This window comes from Coregonus clupeaformis, chromosome 16 (assembly GCF_020615455.1).
Source record: "Coregonus clupeaformis isolate EN_2021a chromosome 16, ASM2061545v1, whole genome shotgun sequence".
Taxonomy (NCBI): Eukaryota; Metazoa; Chordata; class Actinopteri; order Salmoniformes; family Salmonidae; genus Coregonus; species Coregonus clupeaformis.
Window position 1 is genome coordinate 53,821,279 of NC_059207.1, and position 24,724 is coordinate 53,846,002.

The window sequence follows — 24,724 nt, forward strand, 5'->3', positions numbered from 1 at the left end:
ATATTGTGTATTTTCATTGTTGTAAAAGCTACATTTATAATAAAGAACCTTTGATTATACTTTGGCCTGCCTCTGTGGGTGTTTGCTGTGGTATCATAGAACACTGGTTTTGACATAAGCACATACAAGCCAGTCAAAAAAAAATATTCCTTCTATTTTATTTCAAACATAAATGAGGTGACAAATTGTGGTATCTTAGTTTCTGTGGTCAGAAATGGTGTAGGCCTAAACCTATCCCATGAGCGTGGTATCTGGAAGTGAAATTAAAAGATTTTAAGAGCGGAAGTTGGGGGTTTCAAGTATCATCTTGAGAAATCCTTGACAGCATGTTGAATCACTGGGAAAACCATTGGTAAACCGGTTTTGTGAGATTCATAACCGCAAAGACCCATCTGCGTCTAAAAAGGCACCCAATCCTCTATATAGTGCACTACTTTAGACCAGGGTCCATATTTTACTATAGGCCCTGGTCAAAAGTAGTCTACTATAAAGGGAATAAGGAGTAATTTCAGACACACCAGATAGTTATACCTTGGTAGGGTTCTGTGATTTAGTCAACATTCTAATCCCATATGATTCATACAGCCTACAGGGGTGATTAGGATTTGTATACTATTACACAACCTTTTTTGTTGTGTAATAGTTATTCTGTACAGGTGAAACGTTAGTGAGCCAAACACAATATATTAGAAGAATACTCGTTTTGTGGCATATTATTGAACATATTGAGCATATTTCCATAGGGAGTTCAGATATTATAGAAATATTCCTGATATTTTAGTGAATTTGGGAGATTCCCCCAATGGGTCCTATCAATGACTGGCAAGGAAAGGATAATATGGTAGTAGGTAGTTGGACAGTCCAATAGTCTGTCTGTCTGTTGTCCTGGCAGATTGTAGTCTGTTCTAACCTCTCATGACAACTACAGTATTTCAGGAAGTGGGGAAATAATAAAGGAAGTCCCTTGTTACTTCACAATATGATCAACCGGGATTAAGGAATTTACACACATTTAACAATTCATGAAATTTAAGTAGGCTTGACATAATCAGAAATGACAAGATTAGGAAATGATAGAATTTCAAACCAAAACTTATAGTATTTCACCTGAGGGAACAATATGATTAAGCCTACTCTCTATTTATTTTTATGACCTCAGACATCTTTAGAAATGCTTGAAGTTTAGTTTCCTAGGCCTTTAGGAAGACGCGTATGGATTTAAACATACAGTAAATATTGTATTAGCATTTACATATACACCACCGGTCAAAGGTTTTAGAACACCTACTCATTCAAGGGTTTTCCTTTATTTTTACTATTTTATACATTGTAGAATAATAGTGAAGACATCAAAACTATGAAATAACACTTATGGAATCATGTGGTAACCAAAAAAGTGTTAAACAAATCAAAATATATTTTATATTTGAGATTCTTCAAATAGCCACCCTTTGCCTTGATGAGACCTTTGCACACTCTTGGCATTCTCTCAACCAGCTTCATGAGGTTGTCACCTGGAATGCATTTCAATTAACAGGTGTGCCTTGTTAAAAGTTAATTTGTGGAATTTCATGGTCGAATTGCTGAAAAGAAACCACTACTAAAGGACACCAATGAGAAGAAGAGACTTGCTTGGGCCAAGAAACACGAGCAATAAACATTAGACCGGTGGAAATGAGTCCTTTAGTCTGGAGTCCAAATTGAAGATTTTTGGTTCCAACTGCCGTGTCTTTGTGAGACGCGGTGTGAGTGAACGGATGATCTCCGCATGTGTATTTCCCACCGTAAAGCATGGAGGAGGTGGTGTTATGGTGTGGGGGTGCTTTGCTGGTGACACTGTCTGTGATTTATTTAGAATTCAAGGCACACTTAACCAGCATGGCTACCACAGCATACTGCAGCGATACGCCATTCCATCTGGTTTGGGCTTAGTGGGACTATCATTTGTTTTTCAACAGGACAATGACCCAACACACCTCCAGGCTGTGTAAGGGCTATTTTACCAAGAAGGAGAGTGATGGAGTGCTGCATCAGATGACCTGGCCTCCACAATCCCCCGACCTCAACCAAATTGAGATGGTTTGGGATGAGTCGGACTGCAGAGTGAAGGAAAAGCAGCCAACAAGTGCTCAGCATATGTGGGAACTCCTTCAAGACTATTGGAAAAGCATTCCAGGTGAAGCTGGTTGGGAGAATGCCAAGATTGTGCAAAGCTGTCATCAAGGCAAAGGGTGGCAATTTGAAGAATCTCAAATATAAAATATATGTTTAACACTTTTTTGGTTACTACATGATTCCATATGTGTTATTTCATAGTTTTGATGTCTTCACTATTATTCTACAATGTAGAAAATAGTAAAATAAAGAAAAACCCTTGAATGAGTAGGTGTTCTAAAACTTTTGACCGGTAGTGTACATGACATTTTTTGTCATTTAGCAGAGGCACTTATCCAGAGCTATTTACAGTCAGTCAGTGCATGTAATTAAGTTGAGTAGGGAAAAACAACCACATATGATACATTTTTTACATTTACATTTTAGTCATTTAGCAGACGCTCTTATCCAGAGCGACTTACAGTTAGTGAGTGATTGCTCTAAGGCAATCAATAGCAAGGTCCATTTCAGATTTCTAGTTTCATACACAAACACTTGGCATCTGATTGGGGCAAGGCATCCAAACTGACTCTGATCTACAGAGAGAGAATGGAAGACAGAGAATTAGAACAGAAGGCACTTTCACTACCAAGTGTTCCACCATCAAGGACTGCAACTCAAGCTCACATTACATGCCACTGTCTGTCACAGCAATTAGGGTCCTCAAGCTACACCAGCCTCTAATATCATCAACCTCAAACTACATAGGTCAAAAAAAAAAAAAAAAAAAAAAGCTTTCAGAAAAATACAAATGCATCTTTTTGTTTAACACATTGGTACTGTATTTTGTCTTCTAGACATGTTCTGCTTTATGTAATAGGGCACATAGCAAAGATTACTTTGTATGCGTCCCATAGCGCTGTGGGAGAAAATGTGTATTAATATTGAATATTGTATTAACTTGAAGTAAAGCAATAAACCACTGCCAGTTAAGCCTTTTACCACATCTCTCAATCATCCAGCCATGGACAATGTGAGCAACGCTTGATGAAAACAGAAAAAGGCTGTTTGGTATTTTTGTTCTCCACGTCAAACCCTTACGCCTCTTTAACTGTAGAAAAAAAGATTGCCACCCTTAACATGTCGATTTAAAAATAATTCCCTCCATTGAAAGGGAAAATGGAATCTACAGCAGTTACTTTAAGATAGTCTAAATATTTTTATCCCATTTACAGGGTCTCTTCAAAGTCAAAATCCAGTCAGTCATTATATCTGCTACTTCCACTCCTGTCAAACCCAACGCTCAGAAAGCCATTTGCTTTTTTGTTGGAAAAAGTCAGGGTTTGTGGTCTCTGATACCACAGTCATTTCATGTATAGACCGTTCTTCGAAATAGCTGCTATCAGCACTTTAACCGTAATGTATGAAAAGTAATTTACAAGTAAAATGATAATATAAGGTAGTATTATAATAAGTTATATTATAATAAAGACAGGTGTAAAGTTGCTTAATCTGAACTCATCTTACTTAGTGTTGACATGAGCATTGTTTTATCTTCTATTAATTTAGTTATATTGAGATCTGAAATATAATTTCTAAGGGAATCTTGGCCAAGAAAGTCATGAAAACACACATAAATGTTATTGAATAAAGTATATTGGTACTGTTATAATATACTCTATCAACAGGAAGAAAAAAAAAGACAAATGCATTAGTGTCCTGTTTTGAAAACATTTTGATTTAACCTTTATTGAACCAGGTTAGTCTCGTTGAGTTGAAAAAACAGATTTCTTTGAGAGACCTGGATCAAGACAGCAGCCTCAACACATCAGTATCAGACAAACTGGCACATGACATCAACCAGATGAAGATAAATCAATGCAATAAGCGGCACGTCAGTAACAAGCATGTATTAAACATCTGAGTGCAATACGTCAAGCTGTTGCGAGTCCAGTATTTCATCACCAACATCATTAAAGGGGCAATCTGCAGTTGATACATCCATTTCTGGAGTAAATTAATGATATTTAGCCATACCCATTGATTGTTGAATTTATAAATGCCTCATGAGCATATTTCAGGATATCTATAGTACCCCATCAGAACCCAAAATATAGCTTGTTTTACTAAAATGTTTGTAAACACAGAACATTTAAACAAACACTATATAGCCTCAAAACATGGTTAAAACAATTTTTTTTTTTTATCTCATGGATGGTCAGTCATTGCATTCATAGCTTTGTCTCTGAATTTGAGAGTGGTTGCATTTCTCCAGCCCCATCCCTTAGCTTTTTACTGAAACGGGGGCGGGTAAAACGCTTTGTTTATTGTTTGAACTGCAGATCTTCCCTTTAAACAATACAACGTGCTAGCTGGTCTGATAAAACCATCCCACTTCCTCATGTGTGTAGAGGGAAATTCCTAGAGTGTGCCCAGGGTGTTATATAAGACATACAGCTCACCACATGTAGTCATAAAACATTGGTTCAGAGAACAACTTGGGATTCACAAGGACTAAGGACTGAATACAAGATACTGCTACCTACCTACAAACTATAAACCAACTCATCTAGGTAAATTAACTTTATATTCTGTTGGCAATAATACTTCTACTGTATTGATGTCCATGTATTATACTGGTCATTGTGGTAGCATTATTTATTGCTATATAGTGTTAGTAATAACACATATTTAAAAGGTTTATTTAGTCTGAACTGTATATCTATTGACAGTTTACATCAGATCTGAATGAGCTTTCAACTCTTGAGCATCTTTAAGTAACTGACTAAGCATGATGCCAATCTATTATGGACAGGACAGAGCTTTAAACACAGATGTTTTTATTTTCCAGATCTAACTACACAGACATGGAATTTGAGTCAAACTGCAGTTTAATAAAGGTGAGTCCCCAGCTTCTATATGGACAAGACATACCCACAACATTTGGACATAACAAACATTCAAATGTAATCATACAGTAAATGTTAAAACAGAAAAATATATATACAAAAGTTATACACTGATACAACATACAATGTAATATTTCCTCCTCCCCTGTGTGTGTCCTGTGCAGAACGCTGCCAACAGTGCAGCATGGAGCGCCAAGCTGCCTCAGGGTCTGGATCTGGAGGTATCCTGTCACCCCATCACCATGCGCCACATAGCCAACCTCATCATCGCCATGGAGAGGTTAAAGGGTGGCAAGGGGGTTACCATGGGCACCGAGTTCAAGGACAAGGACCTGCTCAACTTCTTGCTGGAGAGTGCTGTGGAAGGTAGGGAGCAAGGTCAAAGACAATGGATTGGAGGAGCCCCCTAAGGGGCTAGCCTGATCCCAGATCTGTTTGTACTGTTTGGTATGACAATGACTATATGAGTTGGCAAGGCAGCACAAACAGATTTGGGACCAGGCTACCCCTAAGGGGATTTCCAATGTGTACCACTACAATACCATTAGCTATCACCACTGTTCTATGTTCCAATGTTCACACTATAGAATACCACTTAAAATGCATGCCCAACACATTCCTTTCTTCAAAGTGGTATGCTACTGTACTGTGGATATCTTAACAGAGCCCATGGACCAGTAGGGATTCAATCTAGTGTATTCATACAAACATTCATTCATCTCCTACATTTTCTCTCTTCTCACCAGAACATATAGTGTTGGAGTTGGAGTCAGCACCCCCAGCGAGCAGGAAGGCAGCAGTGTTCAGCAGTACATCACAGTACGAGTATAGCGTCACTGACTCTGAGAACAAGAGCTGGGTCCTGATGAAGGAGGCAATGGAGCTGCACTCCATGATGCTCCAGGGAGGCAGCAGCTACCACAAAGGTATGTTAACAACTGAGGCTAAGTCCCAAATTGCATTATTCCCTACTAGGGTTGCAAAGGGAGGGTATCCTCCTTGACATTTTCAAGGATTTTATGTCATCTATCACAAGACATCTAGTGGCCCATTTGGGTACTTCAGATTATCACAGGTGTCTGTAATCATCTCTGGCCCTCTGTGTGGCCTTATCACATGTAAAATATATGAACTAATTCAATAAGATGATTTTAATTCACAGTTGAGTTCTGATGAATGATGCTGACTGACTCTCTTCTCCTCTCCTCTGTCCACAGTGCATTTGAACTTGTCTACGTACGTCACGCCCGTCCCCATTGAGACTGAAGCCAGACCTGTAGCCCTGGGCATAAAGGGATCCAACCTTTACCTGTCCTGCTCCACATCGGGAGGCAGGCCCACCCTGCACCTAGAGGTAAATAACACTACTACTGAATGAATACTACTACTGAATGAATACTACTACTGAATTAATAATACTACTACTGAATAATAATAATGAATAATACTACTACTGAATAATACTACGACTGGATAAACACTACTGAGTTAATGCTACAGAGTGAATAAACAGAACAACATTTTTGGGAAAAGTGCCAAAATAGACCGTTCAGCTTTACAAATGGCACCCCATACTACTCCATGTGGAATGTAGGAGACTGAGTTGCAGTGTTGTTAAATAAGACTCGATAGATAGGCCAGGGGTGGCCAACCCTGTCCTGGGGAGCCACAGTGTGGGCAGGCTTTTGTTCCAAAAGCCACATCCTCAAACCAATAGCCAGAGAAACATTTATATTCACTCCTGGTGGTGACCTTTGACCTTTAATCTTGAGTTTAACCCCTGATCCTCTCTCTCTCCTCAGGAGGTTGTGGACAAGGAGCAGCTGAAGTCCATCAGCCAGCAGAGCGACATGGTGCGTTTCCTGTTCTACAGACGGACCACCGGGGTTGACATCAGTACCCTGGAGTCTGCCAGGTTCAGGAACTGGTTCATCAGCACGGCCATGCAGCAGGACAACACCAAGACGGTGGACATGTGTCAGAAGGCAGCCCCCAGCCGCCTCACCACCTTTACCATCCAGCGCCACAACTAAGATGGCTGCAAACACCGTGACACAACACCAGTCAGGCCAGGGCCTCCAATAGAGATCCTATACAATTCATGTGATTCTATGGGGCCTCTGTGATCAGGACTGGGTTGCCACTGTGGGTGCACGCACATCAACAGATTTAAGTGTATTGCTTGTAAGACACAAGAACTTCATGAGGTTTAGAGAGTATGTACTGAGTACAGCATGTTACCATTGGGGTGTATTGACGTAGTCAAAGTTTACGACAAGATGCCGCTGTTGGGTGTCAGATTGTGGTAAGCGCCCCTGATATTATCAAAATATTGCTGAAAAAGAAAACTAAATCATATTATTGTTCTACTATTCATTAATATATTTATAATTCAGTAATTTATACTTATTTATCAATGTATTTATTTGACTCTGTTGATGTTGCACTTATTCATTGACACATGCAAACATTTAAATTGTCTTATGTGCTCTTTTTAATAAACAAATATTCAAATAGAAAATGTATATTTTGCTCTCATGGTACTGTAATAACATAGTCATTGGGAGACCAAATACCAGAACCACAACAACACACCAATAAAAAAGATGAGAAATGTACATAAATCATAGAAGTGATAAACTATGTTCATGAATTTTCGATAAATTCATAACTTTAGTAGGAGTACCAAGAGCCATGTATTAAGAAAATGTTATATATGGCTCTGGGCGTACCCATAGATATAGATTCCTACTTATGGCTGCTTTCCACAGCTAAGGCGATGTGACGCAACAACCAATGAATGGTTGAGTGCTATGTCATCGACTGACAGATTGCTATAATGTCCGTTCAAAACAACTGGGAACTGGGAAATCTATGACTTCCGACTTCAGTGCATTCAAGACAATTGGGAATTCTGAAAGAAATCAGCTCCAACTGGGAAAAATAGTTTTGAATGGTCATCCAACTTGGAATTCCAAGTTGGAAACTCAGCAATCTTTCTAGAGCTCTGACATCCGACCTGAAGATCACTGATGTCATGATTTGACCTCGTTTTTTTCCAGATTTCCCAGTTGTCTTGAAAGCACTATAACAAATGATGTGGTCAGAGCCATATATTTACAGTTATGGTGCTTTCTAGAAAGAGGCCCGAGTTCCCGAGTTGGAATTCCGAGTTGGATGACCGTTCAAAACGATTTTTCCAAGTCTGAGCTAGCTAGTTTTTTTTCTCCAAATTCCCAGTTGTCTTGAACGCACTAAAGTCTGAGATTTCCGAGTTCCCAGTTGTTTTGAATGCTGCATTTGGCCAACTTTTAGAATGTTTAATATTGTTCTAATTCTAGACATTCTGTTAGATAGCATTGTTTAAATATTCCCCATGAAATGTTAATGGGGAGCTAACATGGCTGACATAGAATGTTGTAGCATCATGTAAATCAGAGATCTGTATATAATGAGGAGATGCTCATGTCTCCGCCCTAACAATGGGAGTCATTGTCCCAAAGGCGTTGGCTAGCTTTCTAGCTACTTCCAGACACAAATGAGAGAACATCTCACTCTGACCATTTTACTTGCCCTAGCAGATCTGGTTAGGCTGTTTTCATGATATCCAGAGCATTGGAGACTGTACAGTGAGGGAAATAAGTATTTGATCCCCTGCTGATTTTGTAAGTTTGCCCACTGACAAATAAATTATCAGTCTATAATTTTATTGGTAGGTTTATTTGAACAGTGAGAGACAGAATAACAACAAAGAAATCCAGAAAAATGCATGTCAAAAATGTTATAAATTGATTTGCATTTTAATGAGGGAAATAAGTGTTAGGCCTACTGCTGCTAGGTAGCTCTCTCTCTGCTCTCCCCCTCCCCTCTGTCTGTTCTTGATTGCAGGAGTGAAGTCTGGTGTGCGGGAGTCAGGGTTCCAGCTGCAGCTCATTCACCATAATCACCTCAGCCTTTAAGACCCGGTCAAACTTTCCACTCATCGTCAGATCATAGTCAAGACGACCATGTTAGTCTCGCTGCCGACTCAACCTGTTTTGTTTTCGCTCTTTGTGTTTTTGGCCTGTTCTATTTACTTTTCTCCTGTGCCACAGATTATGGGAACCTGACTTCTGCCTCCGCTTCACTCCTGCCACCACCATCCTGCTCCCCACTACCGGACCTCCCTTTTGGACTCACCACGGACACTAGGACATTACGGTACCACACCTGCCCTGACCTGGATCTGTTACCCTCCCTGTAACCTGGACTTGCTCTTCCCCTATTATTGGAAACCTGGACTTTTTGAACATTGTAAATAAACCTGTTAAACCTTCTCTGGCTTGGTGTACTTGTCTGCATTTGGGTTCTAATCCAGTTAAATCATGACAGTATGATCTGACCAACATGAACCCAGCAGACAGTAGCTCGGATACCACCCCAGAGTGCACTCAAATTCGGACTGCTATAGCCAATCAGGACATTTTACTTGGCCAACATGATACCCTGTTTAAGACTATTGCTGAGAACAGTCAGGTGCTGTTTAATCAGGTTCAATTACTCACCAATCAGGTGTCTGTCCTTACTACCCAAGTTAATAATGCAACCCTCGGGCATGGCATACAAACTGCCCCTTCTCCTGCTCCACCTGTTTTTCCTGGCCCTCCAGCCCAGATCAGAGAGCCTTTTGTTCCTGCTCCAGAGCGCTATGATGGGAACCTGTGGTGAATTTTTGACTCAATGCTCGTTAGTGTTTGAACAACAGCCCCTCACCTACGCCTCAGAAAGAGCCCGTATTGCCTACCTTATCAACTCTACTAGCGGTTCCGCTCGTGCCTGGGGATCCGCGGTCTGGGAGAGTCAGTCGGACATTTGCAACGCTTACGTGGCCTTCTCCACTGAGATGAGGAAGGTTTTTGACCACCCCCGTGACGGGGCAAGGAGGCTTCAAACGGTTGTTGTCTCTTCGGCAGGGGGTTCGCAGTGTGGCGGAGATGGCAGTGGAGTTTCGGACGTTAGCGGCGTTGAGCGGTTGGAATGACGAGGCATTACAAGGAGTGTTCATCAATGCTTTGTCTGAGATTTTAAAAGATGAGTTGGTGTCATATGATGTATCGCCTACGCTGGATAATCTTATTTCACTCACAATCAGGTTGGATAATCGGATTCGGGAGCGCCGCCGGGAGAGGAGTGTTAGTTCCAAGCAACTGGTCTGTCGTCAACAAACTCCTTCCCGCATCTTCCCTACGGAGAAAGCCGAGTCTTCCCGAGTCGATACGAGGAGCACTGAACCCGAAGCCATGGAGGTGGGTCGTGCACGGTTGTCCTCAGAGGAGCGTGCACGTCGTATTCAGGCTCGGGTCTGCCTGTATTGTGGAGAAGCTGGTCATTTCGTTCCTTCCTGCCCAGTTCGTCCGGGGAAAAGGGCCGGCTCATCATTATTGGGAGAAGTTTTGGTGAGCCGAGCAGCGGATTCTTCCTCTTCTCCCCGCATTCTGCTCCAGGCATCCCTCCAGTGGCAGTCCCAGAATTTCTCGGTTAGTGCGCTGGTTGACTCTGGTGCTGATGAAAGCTTTTTGGATCGAGAGTTGGCTCAACAAATGGAGTTAGAGACTGTTCCTATGGACTGTCCGCTGCAGGCTAAGGGGCTAAATGGACAATTGTTGACCCGTATTACTCATCAGACTGTTCCTGTTTGTCTCAGAGTGTCGGGTAATCATCAGGAGAACATTCAATTCCATATAATTGACTGCCCACAGACCCCCTGGTCCTTGGTATCCCCTGGCTCATAAGACACAATCCACACATTGATTGGGTGACCGGTAGAATTGTTTCATGGAGCACATTTTGTCATGTGAATTGTTTGTGTTCTGCTCAGACCCCTGCCAGCACTGTGCCTCAACCTCCACTGGAGTCCATGGATCTTTCTGCTGTCCCTGACGTGTATCATGACCTGGCATCCGTTTTCTGCAAACACAGAGCTACTTCTCTTCCTCCTCACCGGCCTTACGACTGCGCCATTGACCTCCAGCCAGGAGCCCCTCTCCCCAGCAGTGGCCTGTACAATCTCTCCCGCCCGGAGACGGAGGCTATGGAGAACTACATTCGGGACTCCTTGGCGTCAGGTATTATTCGTCCTTCCTCGTCACCTGTAGGAGCGGGATTCTTTTTGTTGCTAAGAAGGATAAGACCCTCAGACCCTGTATTGATTTCCGTGGACTTAACAACATCACCATTAAGAACAAATATTCTCTGCCTTTAATTAACTCTGCTTTTCCCCTCCTTCATGGTGCAACTATCTTCACTAAACTGGATCTACGAAATGCGTATCACCTGGTGCGCATTCGTAAAGGTGATGAATGGAAGACTGCCTTCAACACACCTTTGGGACATTTTGAGTACCTGGTTATGCCTTTTGGGTTGTCCAATGCCCCTGCCGTTTTTCAGGCACTAGTCAATGATGTCCTTCGGGACATGTTGAATCGGTTTGTTTTTGTCTATCTGGATGATATCCTGATTTTTTCAGAGTCCTCCCAGGAACACGAACTGCATGTGCGCCAGGTGTTGCAAAGGTTGTTGGAGAACAAACTGTTTGTGAAGATGGAGAAATGTGAATTTCATGTGTCTGAGACCTCTTTTTTGGGTTACATAATAGCTCAGGGGGAGTTGCGGATGGACCCAGCTAAGATCTCTGCTGTCACGGACTGGCCAGCCCCCTCCACCCGCAAACAACTTCAACGATTCCTGGGGTTTGCGAACTTCTACAGGAGGTTCATCAAGGACTACAGCCGCATTGCGGCGCCACTCACCGCTCTCACCTCCATCGCACGACCGTCCGCTTGGAATGAAGGGGCCGAAGCAGCGTTTGAAGAACTGAAACATCGCTTCGCCTCGGCTCCCATTCTGATGCAGCCGGACCCCGACCGCCAGTTTGTCGTGGAGGTGGATGCATCCGACACTGGGGTAGGTGCGGTGTTGTCACAACGTTCACCGGAAGATAACAAACTGCATCCCTGTGCTTTCCTTTCACGGAAACTTTCTCAGGCAGAGAGGAATTATGATGTTGGCAATCGTGAACTGCTCGCCGTGAAGCTGGCTCTCGAAGAGTGGCGGCATTGGCTGGAGGGGGTGGAACAACCCTTCATCGTTTGGACGGATCATAAGAATCTGGCATACATCCAGTCAGCGAAGCAGCTCAACCCCTGTCAAGCCAGGTGGGCACTATTTTTTGGTAGATTCAATTTTTCTCTGTCTTACCGTCCTGGGTCACGCAACGTCAAACCTGACGCCCTGTCTCGTGTTTTTTCTGCTGTTGATACTGGTAGTAACCCTGAACCCATCTTGCCTCCTACCTGCAGTATTGCGGCCATTACATGTGACATCGAAGGGATTGTTAGACAGGCTCAACATCATCAAGCTGACCCTGGGAGCGGTCCTCCTAACCGGTTGTTTGTCCCGGAGTCTGTTCGCTCCCAGGTACTTCAGTGGGCTCACTCGTCTCCCCTTACCTGTCACCCTGGAGTTACTCGGACCCTTGACTTTGTGCGACGGAAGTTCTGGTGGCCCAGGATGGAGGCGGACACTCGAGCCTTCATTGCTGCTTGTACGGTATGTGCACGTAGTAAGAACTCCACCCAGGCCAGCGCTGGTCATCTAAGACCTCTGCCAATACCCAGCCGGCCCTGGTCCCACATTGCCTTGGATTTTGTCACTGGACTTCCCCCCTCGTCTGGAAAGACTGTCATTCTTACTGTTATTGATCGTTTTTCTAAGTTTGCTAATTTTTTGGCCCTACCTAAACTGCCCACTGCCAGAGAAACGGCTGATATTTTGGTTGAACATGTGTTCCGCTCTCATGGTCTACCCACGGATATTGTCTCTGACGGGGTCCCCAGTTTGTCTCCCAGGTTTGGAAGGCTTTCTGTAAAGCTTTGGGCATTACATCCAGCCTGTCCTCTGGATATCACCCCCAGACCAACGGGCAAGCCGAGAGAGCGAACCAGGAGATGGAGACCGCTCTCCGCTGTGTCACAGGGTCTAACCCTGGGTCGTGGAGCTCCATACTCCCCTGGGTGGAATATGCTCATAACACCTTGACTAACGCTTCCTCTGGTTTGTCTCCCTTTCTGTGTGCTCTGGGTTATCAACCTCCCCTGTTCCCTTCTCAAGAGAGGGAACTGGCGGTACCCTCGGTGCAGTCCCACATGCGCCGCTGCTTCAAGGTCTGGAGGAAGGCCAGGGTAGCTCTGTCCCGAGCTTCGGCGTACATGCAGAGGCAAGCCAACCGTCACCGGTCCCAGGCTCCCGGTTACTCTCCTGGTCAAGAGGTATGGCTTAAGTCACGTGACCTTCCGTTGAAAGTGGAGTCTAAGAAGATGGCGCCTCGTTTTATAGGACCGTTCAAGATACTGTCTATTGTTAACCCCTGCGTGGTTAAGCTACAGCTTCCTGCCTCCCTACGGGTTCATTCCACCTTTCATGTTTCCCAGATTAAGCCTGTGTCGGTTAGCCCTCTGTGCCCGCCCTCTCGTCCCCCTCCTCCGCCCAGGATCGTGGGTGGGGGTCCGGTCTACACTGTCCGGCGACTTCTGGATGTTCGCCGCCGGGGTCGTGGTTTCCAGTACCTGGTGGATTGGGAGGGTTATGGTCCTGAGGAACGTTCCTGGGTGCCCAGGAGCTTCATTGTGGATCCTGCTCTGGTCCGTGAGTTTCATAGGTTACATCCTGATAAACCCTGTCGGTCGCCAGGTGGCGTCCGTAGAGAGGGGGTACTGTTAGGCCTACTGCTGCTAGGTAGCTCTCTCTCTGCTCTCCCCCTCCCCTCTGTCTGTCCTTGATTGCAGGAGTGAAGTCTGGTGTGCGGGAGTCAGGGTTCCAGCTGCAGCTCATTCACCATAATCACCTCAGCCTTTAAGACCCGGTCAAACTTTCCACTCATCGTCAGATCATAGTCAAGACGATCATGTTAGTCTCGCTGCCGACTCAACCTGTTTGTTTTCGCTCTTTGTGTTTTTGGCCTGTTCTATTTACTTTTCTCCTGTGCCACAGATTATGGGAACCTGACTTCTGCCTCCGCTTAACTCCTGCCACCACCATCCTGCTCCCCACTACCGGACCTCCCTTTTGGACTCACCACGGACACTAGGACATTACGGTACCACACCTGCCCTGACCTGGATCTGTTACCCTCCCTGTAACCTGGACTTGCTCTTCCCCTATTATTGGAAACCTGGACTTTTTGAACATTGTAAATAAACCTGTTAAACCTTCTCTGGCTTGGTGTACTTGTCTGCATTTGGGTTCTAATCCAGTTAAATCATGACAATAAGTATTTGACCCCCTCTAAATCAGAAAGATTTCTGGCTCCCAGGTGTCTTTTATACAGGTGGTAACGAGCTGAGATTAGGAGCACACTCTTAAAGGTAGTGCTCCTAATCTCAGCTTGTTACCTGTATAAAAGACACCTGTCCACAGAAGCAATCAATCAATCAGATTCCAAACTCTCCACCATGGCCAAGACCAAATAGCTCTCCAAGGATGTCAGGGACAAGATTGTAGACCTACACAAGGCTGGAATGGGCTACAAGACCATCGCCAAGCAGCTTGGTGAGAAGGTGACAACAGTTGGTGCGATTATTCGCAAATGGAAGAAACACAAAAGAACTGTCAATCTCCCTCGGCCTGGGGCTCCATGCAAGATCTCACCTCGTGGAGTTGCAATGATCATGAGAACGGTGAGGAATCAGCCCAGAACTGCTAAGGGGACAGGACAACTTCACCGCATCAAAGGGACGATGGACGGGGCCATGTACCATCAAATCTTGGGTGAGAACCTCCTTCCCTCAGCCAGGGCATTGAAAATGGGTCGTGGATGGGTATTCCAGCATGACAATGACCCAAAACACACGGCCAAGGCAACAAAGGGGTGGCTCAAGAAGAAGCACATTAAGGTCCTGGAGTGGCCTAGCCAGTCTCCAGACCATAATCCCATAGAAAATCTGTGAAGGGAGCTGAAGGTTCAAATTGCTAAACGTCAGCCTCGAAACCTTAATGACTTGGAGAAGATCTGCAAAGAGGAGTGGAACAAAATCCCTCCTGAGATGTGTGCAAACCTGGTGGCCAACTACAAGAAACGTCTGACCTCTGTGATTGCCAATAAGGGTTTTGACACCAAGTACTAAGTCATGTTTTGCAGAGGGGTCAAATACTTATTTCCCTCATTAAAATGCAAATCAATTCATAACATTTTTGACATGCGTTCTTCTGGATTTTTTTGTTGTTATTCTGTCTCTCACTGTTCAAATAAACCTACCATTAAAATGTTAGACTGATCATGTCTTTGTCAGTGGGCAAACGTACAAAATCAGCAGGGGATCAAATACTTTTTTCCCTCACTGTAACTGTGTGACGAGTGTGCTCTGCAATTGGAGTAGATAGCCAGAGTGAATTTACGGATGCACCCAAGCTTAGGTCCAAAATAAGCCCATAGAAACACATTGGTCATATTTTGGACAGATTTTGGCGAGAGTGAAACCTCTCTCTCCGCCTCTTCCTCTGTGTATTTACATTTACATTTGAGTCATTTAGCAGACGCTCTTATCCAGAGCGACTTTACAGTTAGTGAGTGCATACATTTTTTTTTTTTTTCATACTGGCCCCCCGTGGAAAACGAACCCACAACCCTGGCGCTGCAAGCGCCATGCTCTACCAACTGAGCTACACGGGGCCTCAAGTATAAATGCATCATAATGCTCATTCTAGACATTCAGTTGTATAGTATTTTTTAAATATTCCCCATGTAATGTTAATGGGGAGCTACCATGGCTGCCATAGAATATTGAAGTGTCATGTAAATGCATCATAATGCAGAAACTGCATTGGCCTCTAACTCTCTAAATCAGTTGCGATTTTAGCATGTAAATCTTGGTGGGGCAAACCAAAAAAACGGTGCCCACAAACTGTTAGGGCCTAAAGCTGTCCCAACAGCAGAGTCCCAACACCAGTCCCAACACCTTACCACTGCTACACCTGGCTATAAGTGGAGCCTTGACTGGCAGCGAAACAGTTAATTCAGCCTCATTTACTGCCTTTTTAAAAAAACAGCTGATATGGCTGACTTGCTTAAATAAATGTGGTTTCTACTGACAATTGAGATGTACAAACTATGGTATAAGGGGCCGACAAGCGGATAATAGGCAATCCGTAATTTCGATTAAGACATTAATGAGCGAGCTGGGACGGACGTAGTCAATATAACTATTTGTTCAGCACTTTTGAAATGTACAGCGACAGAATTCAGAACACGGGCCACTAGTGTTCTCCCTGTACACCAAATTAGAACCGTAGGATAAATAAAGGGGGCATATAAGCAGACAATGAAAGCTCTTACAATATTCGATGATTACATTTCTCTAAAACAGGTTATAGGCTACATGTGCACCACCAAGTCAGAACAGTAGAATCAATTACGAGGGGGAAATAGACACAATTATTAGGGTGAGGCACATGGGCTAATAACAGCTTACTACACAACATACACTTAGTATTACTTTCTTAGCTACAGTATACATATCTCCCTGGCATATTACATAATTTATGCAGCAGCATACAATACATTTTTGGACTCACCTTGTCGTGTTGTGCTCACTTGAACAGGAAGGTGGCGCAGCGGTCCTTCGTGGGCAAATTTTGTCATCAAACTTTGTCATCAAAGTCTGCCATTCTCTGGAGTTATGGTGTTTTCAAGACAACTGGGAACTCTGGAAAAAAAAGGTTGAATCATGATGATGTCAGTGATCTTCAGGTCGTAGATCTAGAAAGAGACCCAAGTTCCCAACTTACAATTCCGAGTTGGATGAACGTTCAAAACTTATTTTCCCAGTCGGAGCTCGTTTTTTCCCAGCGTTCCCAGTTGCCTTGAACTCACTGAAGTCAGATTTACCAGTTCCGAGTTAACATTTGTTTTGAGCGCGGCATAAATCATGCTGGATTGACAGCATGGCCAATGTTGAATGTTTATCATTTTAAGCTTGGAAAAGAGACCCTTAAACACAGACTTGAAACTACACACCCACTCCACTGAATAGCAGGCTAGTGATTGCTTTGCAATGCTTGCAGTTAGCCACTGATTCCTTCCAAACCACTCATTGTTGAATTTGTGATTTCCAACTTGTTGTGTAATGTTTATGTCCAATGGCCGATGAGCACAGATATGTTTTATCTAAAATGTCTCTTCATTATTTCTCTTCATATGACAAGGATTAAAAAGGATTTGCCAGTAGATTTTCGACTTGATTCATGATGATGACTGCTAGTTAATATTTTGAAAGTATGATGTTGACATGATCAGTCCAATCAAAGCAACTGTAGATATAAAGTGATTTGACGTCATATTATTTGTGGCAAATGACCTTGAGCCTTCTTGGATGGGCACTTCTAATGTAACTCGATGGCAGCACCCAAGCGGCTTGAATTTTCGAGCTCTACCCTTAGATTTGGCAGTGATGTAGTGTCCCCATTAGTGACAGAACACTGAGCCAATCACGGCGCAACTAGAGAACATTCCCAACCCCTAGGCTCCATATTTTCTGCTGGCTGCCCCACCACCACAGAAAACACTGAGCTAGGCTGACCCACCTGCCCTGAATGACGGGTCGCCACTGCTTTAAATACATGGCTCTGGATGTGGTTTGCATGATACTTAAAATACCTATCCAACATCCAGTGTTCAAAACAACTGGGAACTCGGAAATATCTGAATACAGTGCTTTCAAGACAACTGGGAACTCGGAAAAAAACGTGCTCTTACTGGGAAAAATCGTTTTAAACGGTCATCCAACTCGGAATTCCAAGTCGGGAACTCGGCCTCTCTCTAGAGCTCCGACCTGAAGGTCACTGACGTCATGATTTTACCTCGTTTTTTCAGAGTTCCCAGTTGTCTTGAAAGCACCATAAGCGCTGGAACGCGTTATCAATAAACGTCACAATCAATCAATCAATCAATTTTATTTTATATAGCCCTTCTTACATCAGCTAATATCTCGAAGTGCTGTACAGAAACCCAGCCTAAAACCCCAAACAGCTAGTAATGCAGGTGTAGAAGCACGGTGGCTAGGAAAAACTCCCTAGAAAGGCGAAAACCTAGGAAGAAACCTAGAGAGGAACCAGGCTATGAGGGGTGGCCAGTCCTCTTCTGGCTGTGCCGGGTGAAGATTATAACAGAACCATGCCAAGATGTTCAAAAATGTTCATAAGTGACAAGCATGGTCAAATAATAATCAGGAATAAATCTCAGTTGGCTTTTCATAGCCGATCATTAAGAGTTGAAAACAGCAGGTCTGGGACAGGTAGGGGTTCCATAACCGCAGGCAGAACAGTTGAAACTGGAATAGCAGCAAGGCCAGGCGGACTGGGGACAGCAAGGAGTCACCACGGCCGGTAGTCCCGACGTATGGTCCTAGGGCTCAGGTCTCTCAGTTGGCTTTTCATAGCCGATCATTAAGAGTTGAAAACAGCAGGTCTGGGACAGGTAGGGGTTTCGTAACCGCAGGCAGAACAGTTGAAACTGGAATAGCAGCAAGGCCAGGCGGACTGGGGACAGCAAGGTGTCATCATGCCCGGTAGTCCTGACGTATGGTCCTAGGGCTCAGGTTCTCAGAGAGAAAGAGAGAACGAGAGAATTAGAGAGAGCATACTTAAATTCACACAGGACACTGGATAAGACAGGAGAAGTACTCCAGGTATAACCAACTAACCCCAGCCCCCCGACACATAAACTACTGCAGCATAAATACTGGAGGCTGAGACAGGAGCGGTCCGGAGACACTGTGGCCCCATCCGAAGAAACCCCCGGACAGGGCCAAACAGGAAGGATATAACCCCACCCACTCTGCCAAAGCACAGCCCCCGCACCACTAGAGGGATATCCTCAACCACCAACTTACAATCCTGAGACAAGGCCGAGTATAGCCCACAGAGGTCTCCACCACAGCACAAACCAAGGGGGGCGCCAACCCAGACAGGAAGATCACGTCAGTAACTCAACCCACTCAAGTGACGCACCCCTCCCAGGGACGGCATGAAAGAGCACCAGCAAGCCAGTGACTCAGCCCCTGCAACAGGGTTAGAGGCAGAGAACCCCAGTGGAGAGGGGAACCGGCCCGGCAGAGACAGCAAGGGCTGTTCGTTGCTCCAGAGCCTTTCCGTTCACCTTCACACTCCTGGGCCAGACTACACTCAATCATATGACCTACTGAAGAGATAAGTCTTCAGTAAAGACTTAAAGGTTGAGACCGAGTCTGCGTCTCTCACATGGGTAGGCAGACTGTTCCATAAAAAATGGAGATCTATAGGAGAAAGCCCTGCCTCCCGCTGTTTGCTTAGAAATTCTAGGGACAATTAGGAGGCCTGCGTCTTGTGACCGTAGCGTACGTATTGGTATGTACGGCAGGACCAACTCGGAAAGATAGGTAGGAGCAAGCCCATGTAACGCTTTATAGGTTAACAGTAAAACCTTGAAATCAGCCCTTGCCTTAACAGGAAGCCAGTGTAGGGAAGCTAGCACTGGAGTAATATGATCAAATTTCTTGGTTCTAGTCAGGATTCTAGCAGCCGTATTTAGCACTAACTGAAGTATATTTAGTGCTTTATCCGGGTAGCCGGAAAATAGAGCATTGCAGTAGTCTAACCTAGAAGTAACAAATGCATGGATTAATTTTTCTGCATCATTTTTGGACAGAAAATTTCTGATTTTTGCAATGTTACGTAGATGGAAAAAAGCTGTCCTTGAAACAGTCTTGATATGTTCGTCAAAAGAGAGATCAGGGTCAAGAGTAACGCCGAGGTCCTTCACAGTTTTATTTGAGACGACTTTACAACCATCAAGATGAATTGTCAGATTTAACAGAAGAGCTCTTTGTTTCTTGGGACCTAGAACAAGCATCTCTGTTTTGTCCGAGTTTAAAAGTAAAAAGTTTTCAGCCATCCACTTCCTTATGTCTGAAACACAGGCTTCTAGCGAGGGCAATTTTGGGGGCTTCACCATGTTTCATTGAAATGTACAGCTGTGTGTCATCCGCATAGCAGTGAAAGTTAACATTATGTTTTCGAATAACATCCCCAAGAGGTAAAATATATAGTGAAAACAATAGTGGTCCTAAAACGGAACCTTGAGGAACACCGAAATGTACAGTTGATTTGTCGGAGGACAGACCATTCACAGCGACAAACTGATATCTTTCCGACAGGTAAGATCTAAACCAGGCCAGAACTTGTCCGTGTAGACCAATTTGGGTTTCCAGTCTCTCCAAAAGAATGTGGTGATCGATGGTGTCAAAGGCAGCACTAAGGTCTAGTAGCACGAGGACAGATGCAGAGCCTCGGTCTGACGCCATTAAAAGGTCATTTACCACCTTCACAAGTGCAGTCTCAGTGCTATGATGGGGTCTAAAACCAGACTGAAGCATTTCGTATACATTGTTTGTCTTCAGAAAGGCAGTGAGTTGCTGCGCAACAGCTTTTTCTAAAATTTTTGAGAGGAATGGAAGATTCGATATAGGCCGATAGTTTTTTATATTTTCCGGGTCAAGGTTTGGCTTTTTCAAGAGAGGCTTTATCACTGCCACTTTTAGTGAGTTTGGTACACATCCGGTGGATAGAGAGCTGTTTATTATGTTCAACATAGGAGGGCCAAGCACAGGAAGCAGCTCCTTCAGCAGTTTAGTAGGAATAGGATCCAGTATGCAGCTTGAAGGTTTAGAGGCCATGATTATTTTCATCATTGTGTCAAGAGATATAGTACTAAAACACTTAAGTGTCTCTCCCGATCCCAGGCCCTCGCAGAGCTGTGCAGATCCAGGACAGCTAAGCCCTGGAGGAATACGCAGATTCAAAGAGGAGTCCGTAATTTGCTTTCTAATGGTCATGATCTTTTCCTCAAAGAAGTTCATGAATTTATTACTGCTGAAGTGAAAGCCATCCTCTCTTGGGGAATGCTGCTTTTTAGTTAGCTTTGCAACAGTATCAAAAAGAAATTTTGGATTATTCTTATTTTCCCTCGATTAAGTTGGAAAAGTAGGATGATCGAGCAGCAGTGAGGGCTCTTCGGTACTGCACGGTACTGTCTTTCCAAGCTAGTCGGAAGACTTCCAGTTTGGTGTGGCGCCATTTCCGTTCCAATTTCCTGGAAGCTTGCTTCAAAGCTCGGGTATTTTCTGTATACCAGGGAGCTAGTTTCTTATGACAAATGTTTTTCGTTTTTAGGGGTGCAACTGCATCTAGGGTATTGCGCAAGGTTAAATTGAGTTCCTCAGTTAAGTGGTTAACTGATTTTTGTCCTCTGACGTCCTTGGGTAGGCAGAAGGAGTCTGGAAGGGCATCAAGGAATTTTTGTGTTGTCTGAGAATTTATAGCACGACTTTTGATGCTCCTTGGTTGGGGTCTGAGCAGATTATTTGTTGCGATTGCAAACGTAATAAAATGGTGGTCCGATAGTCCAGGATTTTGTGGAAAAACATTAAGATCTACAACATTTATTCCATGGGACAAAACTAGGTCCAGAGTATGACTGTGGCAGTGAGTAGGTCCAGAGACATGTTGGACAAAACCCACTGAGTCGATGATGGCTCCAAAAGACTTTTGGAGTGGGTCTGTGGACTTCTCCATGTGAATATTAAAATCACCAAAAATTAGAATATGATCTGCTATGACTACAAGGTCTGATAGGAATTCAGGAAACTCAGAGAGGAACGCTGTATATGGCCCAGGAGGCCTGTAAACAGTAGCTATAAAAAGTGATTGAGTAGGCTGCATAGATTTCATGACTAGAAGCTCAAAAGATGAAAACGCCATTTTTTTTTTGTAAATTGAAATTTGCTATCGTAAATGTTAGCAACACCTCCGCCTTTGCGGGATGCACGGGGAATATGGTCACTAGTGTAACCAGGAGGTGAGGCCTCATTTAACACAGCAAATTAATCAGGCTTAAGCCATGTTTCAGTCAGGCCAATCACATCAAGATTATGATCAGTGATTAGTTCATTGACTATGACTGCCTTTGAAGTGAGGGATCTAACATTAAGTAACCCTATTTTGAGATGTGAGGTATCACGATCTCTTTCAATAATGGCAGGAATGGAGGAGGTCTTTATCCTAATAAGATTACTAGGGTGAACACCGCCATGTTTAGTTTTGCCCAACCTAGGTCGAGGCACAGACACAGTCTCAATGGGTATGGCTGAGCTGACTACACTGACTATGCTATTGGCAGACTCCACTAAGCTGGCAGGTTGGCTAACAGCCTGCTGCCTGGCCTGCACCCTATTTCACGGTGGGGCTAGAGGAGTTAGAGCCCTATCTATGTTGGTAGATTTGGCTTCTGATGGGCAAGGAGAGCCCCAGCTCCACTAAAACCATTGACAACTACGTGCCGTTTTCAAGGGATCGTTAAATAAATGTTATACTATAGCCACACCCGTCGCTATGGGTGGGCCATAGGGGGCCGGGCCCGCCCCCAAAAATGCTTGTGCCCCTCCCCCACTTGAGGGAATTTATTATTAAATATACGTACTGTAGGCTAATAATAATTGTGCCCTGCCCTCCCATGCATTTCCTATGCTCCCCTTAAGACTGAGGTCTGGTGACGGGTCTGACTATAGCTAACTATTTGGTTTTAATATCATTACATTTTACATTACATTTTAGTCATTTAGCAGACGCTCTTATCCAGAGCGACTTACAGGTAGTACAGGTTGAATATTTCCTATTTCATTCAACATGGTCGCAATCTACCATGCCTCAGAGCCCTTGGTTACTAGACACACATGTTTAGAAGTTGTATAAATTGTTTTAAAAAAAAGGTCCTTTCCTAGTGGTGGAATCTGAGCAAAGCGTCTTCAGTAGGCAGCAAAGAGCTTCAGTTCCCAGCTGAGAAATCCTCTTCTGTTAAAATAGGAGCAACAGCTTTCTATAAAGTGTTTTCAGGATGCCACTCATCCTACCAGTCTGGTAGTTGAGGAGGACATTCCCTTACCGTCCTCCTTTACCCATCAATGGAGAAAGCGTGTTAGGTCCTCTCGTATCTCGGCTTCATCCCAGGGTCCCTGGATGTTATCTTTGTCACTCTGCAGTCGGATCAACAGTAGAGGACACAGCAGGGTCACAGTCCCCAACACTGCAGCCAACAGCACAGCCCCCCCAGGCCACAGAGAGCCAAGCCCCCCCACCCCACACACACCCACCAGCACACACACACCCCCAAACCCCCGCGGGGCACGGTCTCTCAGCCGCTGCAGCAGGCAAGGCCATAGGGCAAACACTAACAGGGCCCAGCAGAGCATGGTGAAGGTATGAAGGGAGGATGGAGAGGAGGAAGAGTCCAGGCCACCGGAGGTGTGCAGGTCCCCGGGGAGGCGCGAGGCCAGGCAGACAGAGGCGAACAGGGCAGCGTTGAGAGAGAGGCTCCCAGGGGGAGAAGGTTAGGCGTAGGGGAAGGCCACCAGGTGGGCCAGCAGCATCAGGGCTGTCATGGCGTACACCGTGTCTGTACTGACTGACTCTGTTAACGTCCCAAGGACAGGAGAGAACCCAAAGGTGAAGGAGAGGAAGATGGAGGCACTCTGCAGGTCAGACCAACGTGTACGATGGTGGTTGTCTGAATCTCCCCGCGGAGCCAGTCCTTGGTAGAGTCCATAGCCCAGCAGGGCACAGAGCAGGCCGCTCCACAGCAGCGTGGAAGGGGAGAGCAGGCCCTGCTCCATGTACAACCATAGAGTGAGGAACAGAGCCACACAGGTGATCTGCTGAGACACCAGTCCTGCCTCCCGCACCACGGCCCAGTAGCGATATTGGCGGAGGCCCTCGTTCCTCCTGAGCTCCTCCAGGAAGCGGCGGTCCACATAGTTATCAGGAAAGGGCTGACGTTCCCATAGAACTTTCCTCCAGGGCACCGCTGGGCCTGGGGCTGCCCCTGACCCACTGTCTGCCCCCATCAACTGCGAGGGATAGAGCTGGACCCCTCTGAAATGCGCTAGAACACATCGCCTCTTCAAGTGATTACTACACATTTCCGATTATTCCACATTTAGCTCTATTATCAGAGTTATACAGCAAGTAGCTGCATGCTTTTCATGATCAGCAAACATCAACTGATCATGTATTTTCAGATACGTGAGGGTAGCCTATCCATTTGGCATGTAGTAGCTAGCTAGCTTAGCAAACGTGACATTTACCTTACTTCATCATAGATTATGCTTTTGGAAAGAGCTTGACATCGGCAAGTCCTCGTCCTGGTAAAGTTGTCAGTCAGTCGGACTACTGTCATCACCACTATAGATGGCCATCAAATCAAACAATATCTGGATATAGCCATTTAGTTTATCGCCTGAAACTTCGCTTGTGTATAGTTCAGTTTTATTGTATATCACTCAAATATCAAATTAATGGTGGCCAATATTGAGAAATATCGTGAAGCTACCCTCACCTGAAATTAATGTTTACTGATTATGAAACGCATGTAGTTACTTAATGTATGACTCTGATGATGTATGGAGAAGAAAAAAATATATGTCCCTAACTGTCAGTCGCTCTGGATAAGAACCCGCGGTCTCCTTACCAACCAGCAGGCAAATCGAATGCTCCGCTCTGCACTGTGACTTTTTATTGACGACGACCTATGTTTACAAATACCACTCCTCCTATCATCTTGCGCGTAGCCGTCTGTGGGCTTTTTCAAATATTCGAACCAA

The 24,724-nt window shown here is 44.5% G+C and overlaps 2 protein-coding genes and 1 long non-coding RNA gene across 3 annotated transcripts; 1 reads left to right on the forward strand and 2 right to left on the reverse strand.

Annotated features, from left to right (window-relative positions):
- The first annotated feature begins 4,444 nt into the window (after positions 1-4,444).
- On the forward strand, positions 4,445-7,466 carry LOC121585177 (interleukin-1 beta). Its single transcript, XM_041901577.2, has 6 exons — positions 4,445-4,667; positions 4,946-4,994; positions 5,168-5,369; positions 5,750-5,929; positions 6,221-6,357; positions 6,806-7,466. The coding sequence occupies exons 2-6, from the start codon at positions 4,962-4,964 to the stop codon at positions 7,034-7,036; spliced, it is 783 nt and encodes a 260-aa protein (XP_041757511.1). The 5' UTR covers positions 4,445-4,667; positions 4,946-4,961; the 3' UTR covers positions 7,037-7,466.
- Positions 5,280-24,553, reverse strand: LOC121585178. The gene is made up of 3 exons (XR_006003810.1): positions 24,209-24,553; positions 16,611-16,741; positions 5,280-5,360 (listed from the first exon to the last, which is right to left on the reverse strand). It is a non-coding gene; the product is annotated as an uncharacterized LOC121585178 (long non-coding RNA).
- LOC121585176 (phosphatidylinositol N-acetylglucosaminyltransferase subunit C-like) lies at positions 22,672-23,997 on the reverse strand. Its single transcript, XM_041901576.2, is given in 1 exon segment — positions 22,672-23,997. A coding segment is annotated over 1 exon segment (942 nt). The 5' UTR covers positions 23,969-23,997; the 3' UTR covers positions 22,672-23,026.
- Positions 24,554-24,724: the final 171 nt, after the last annotated feature.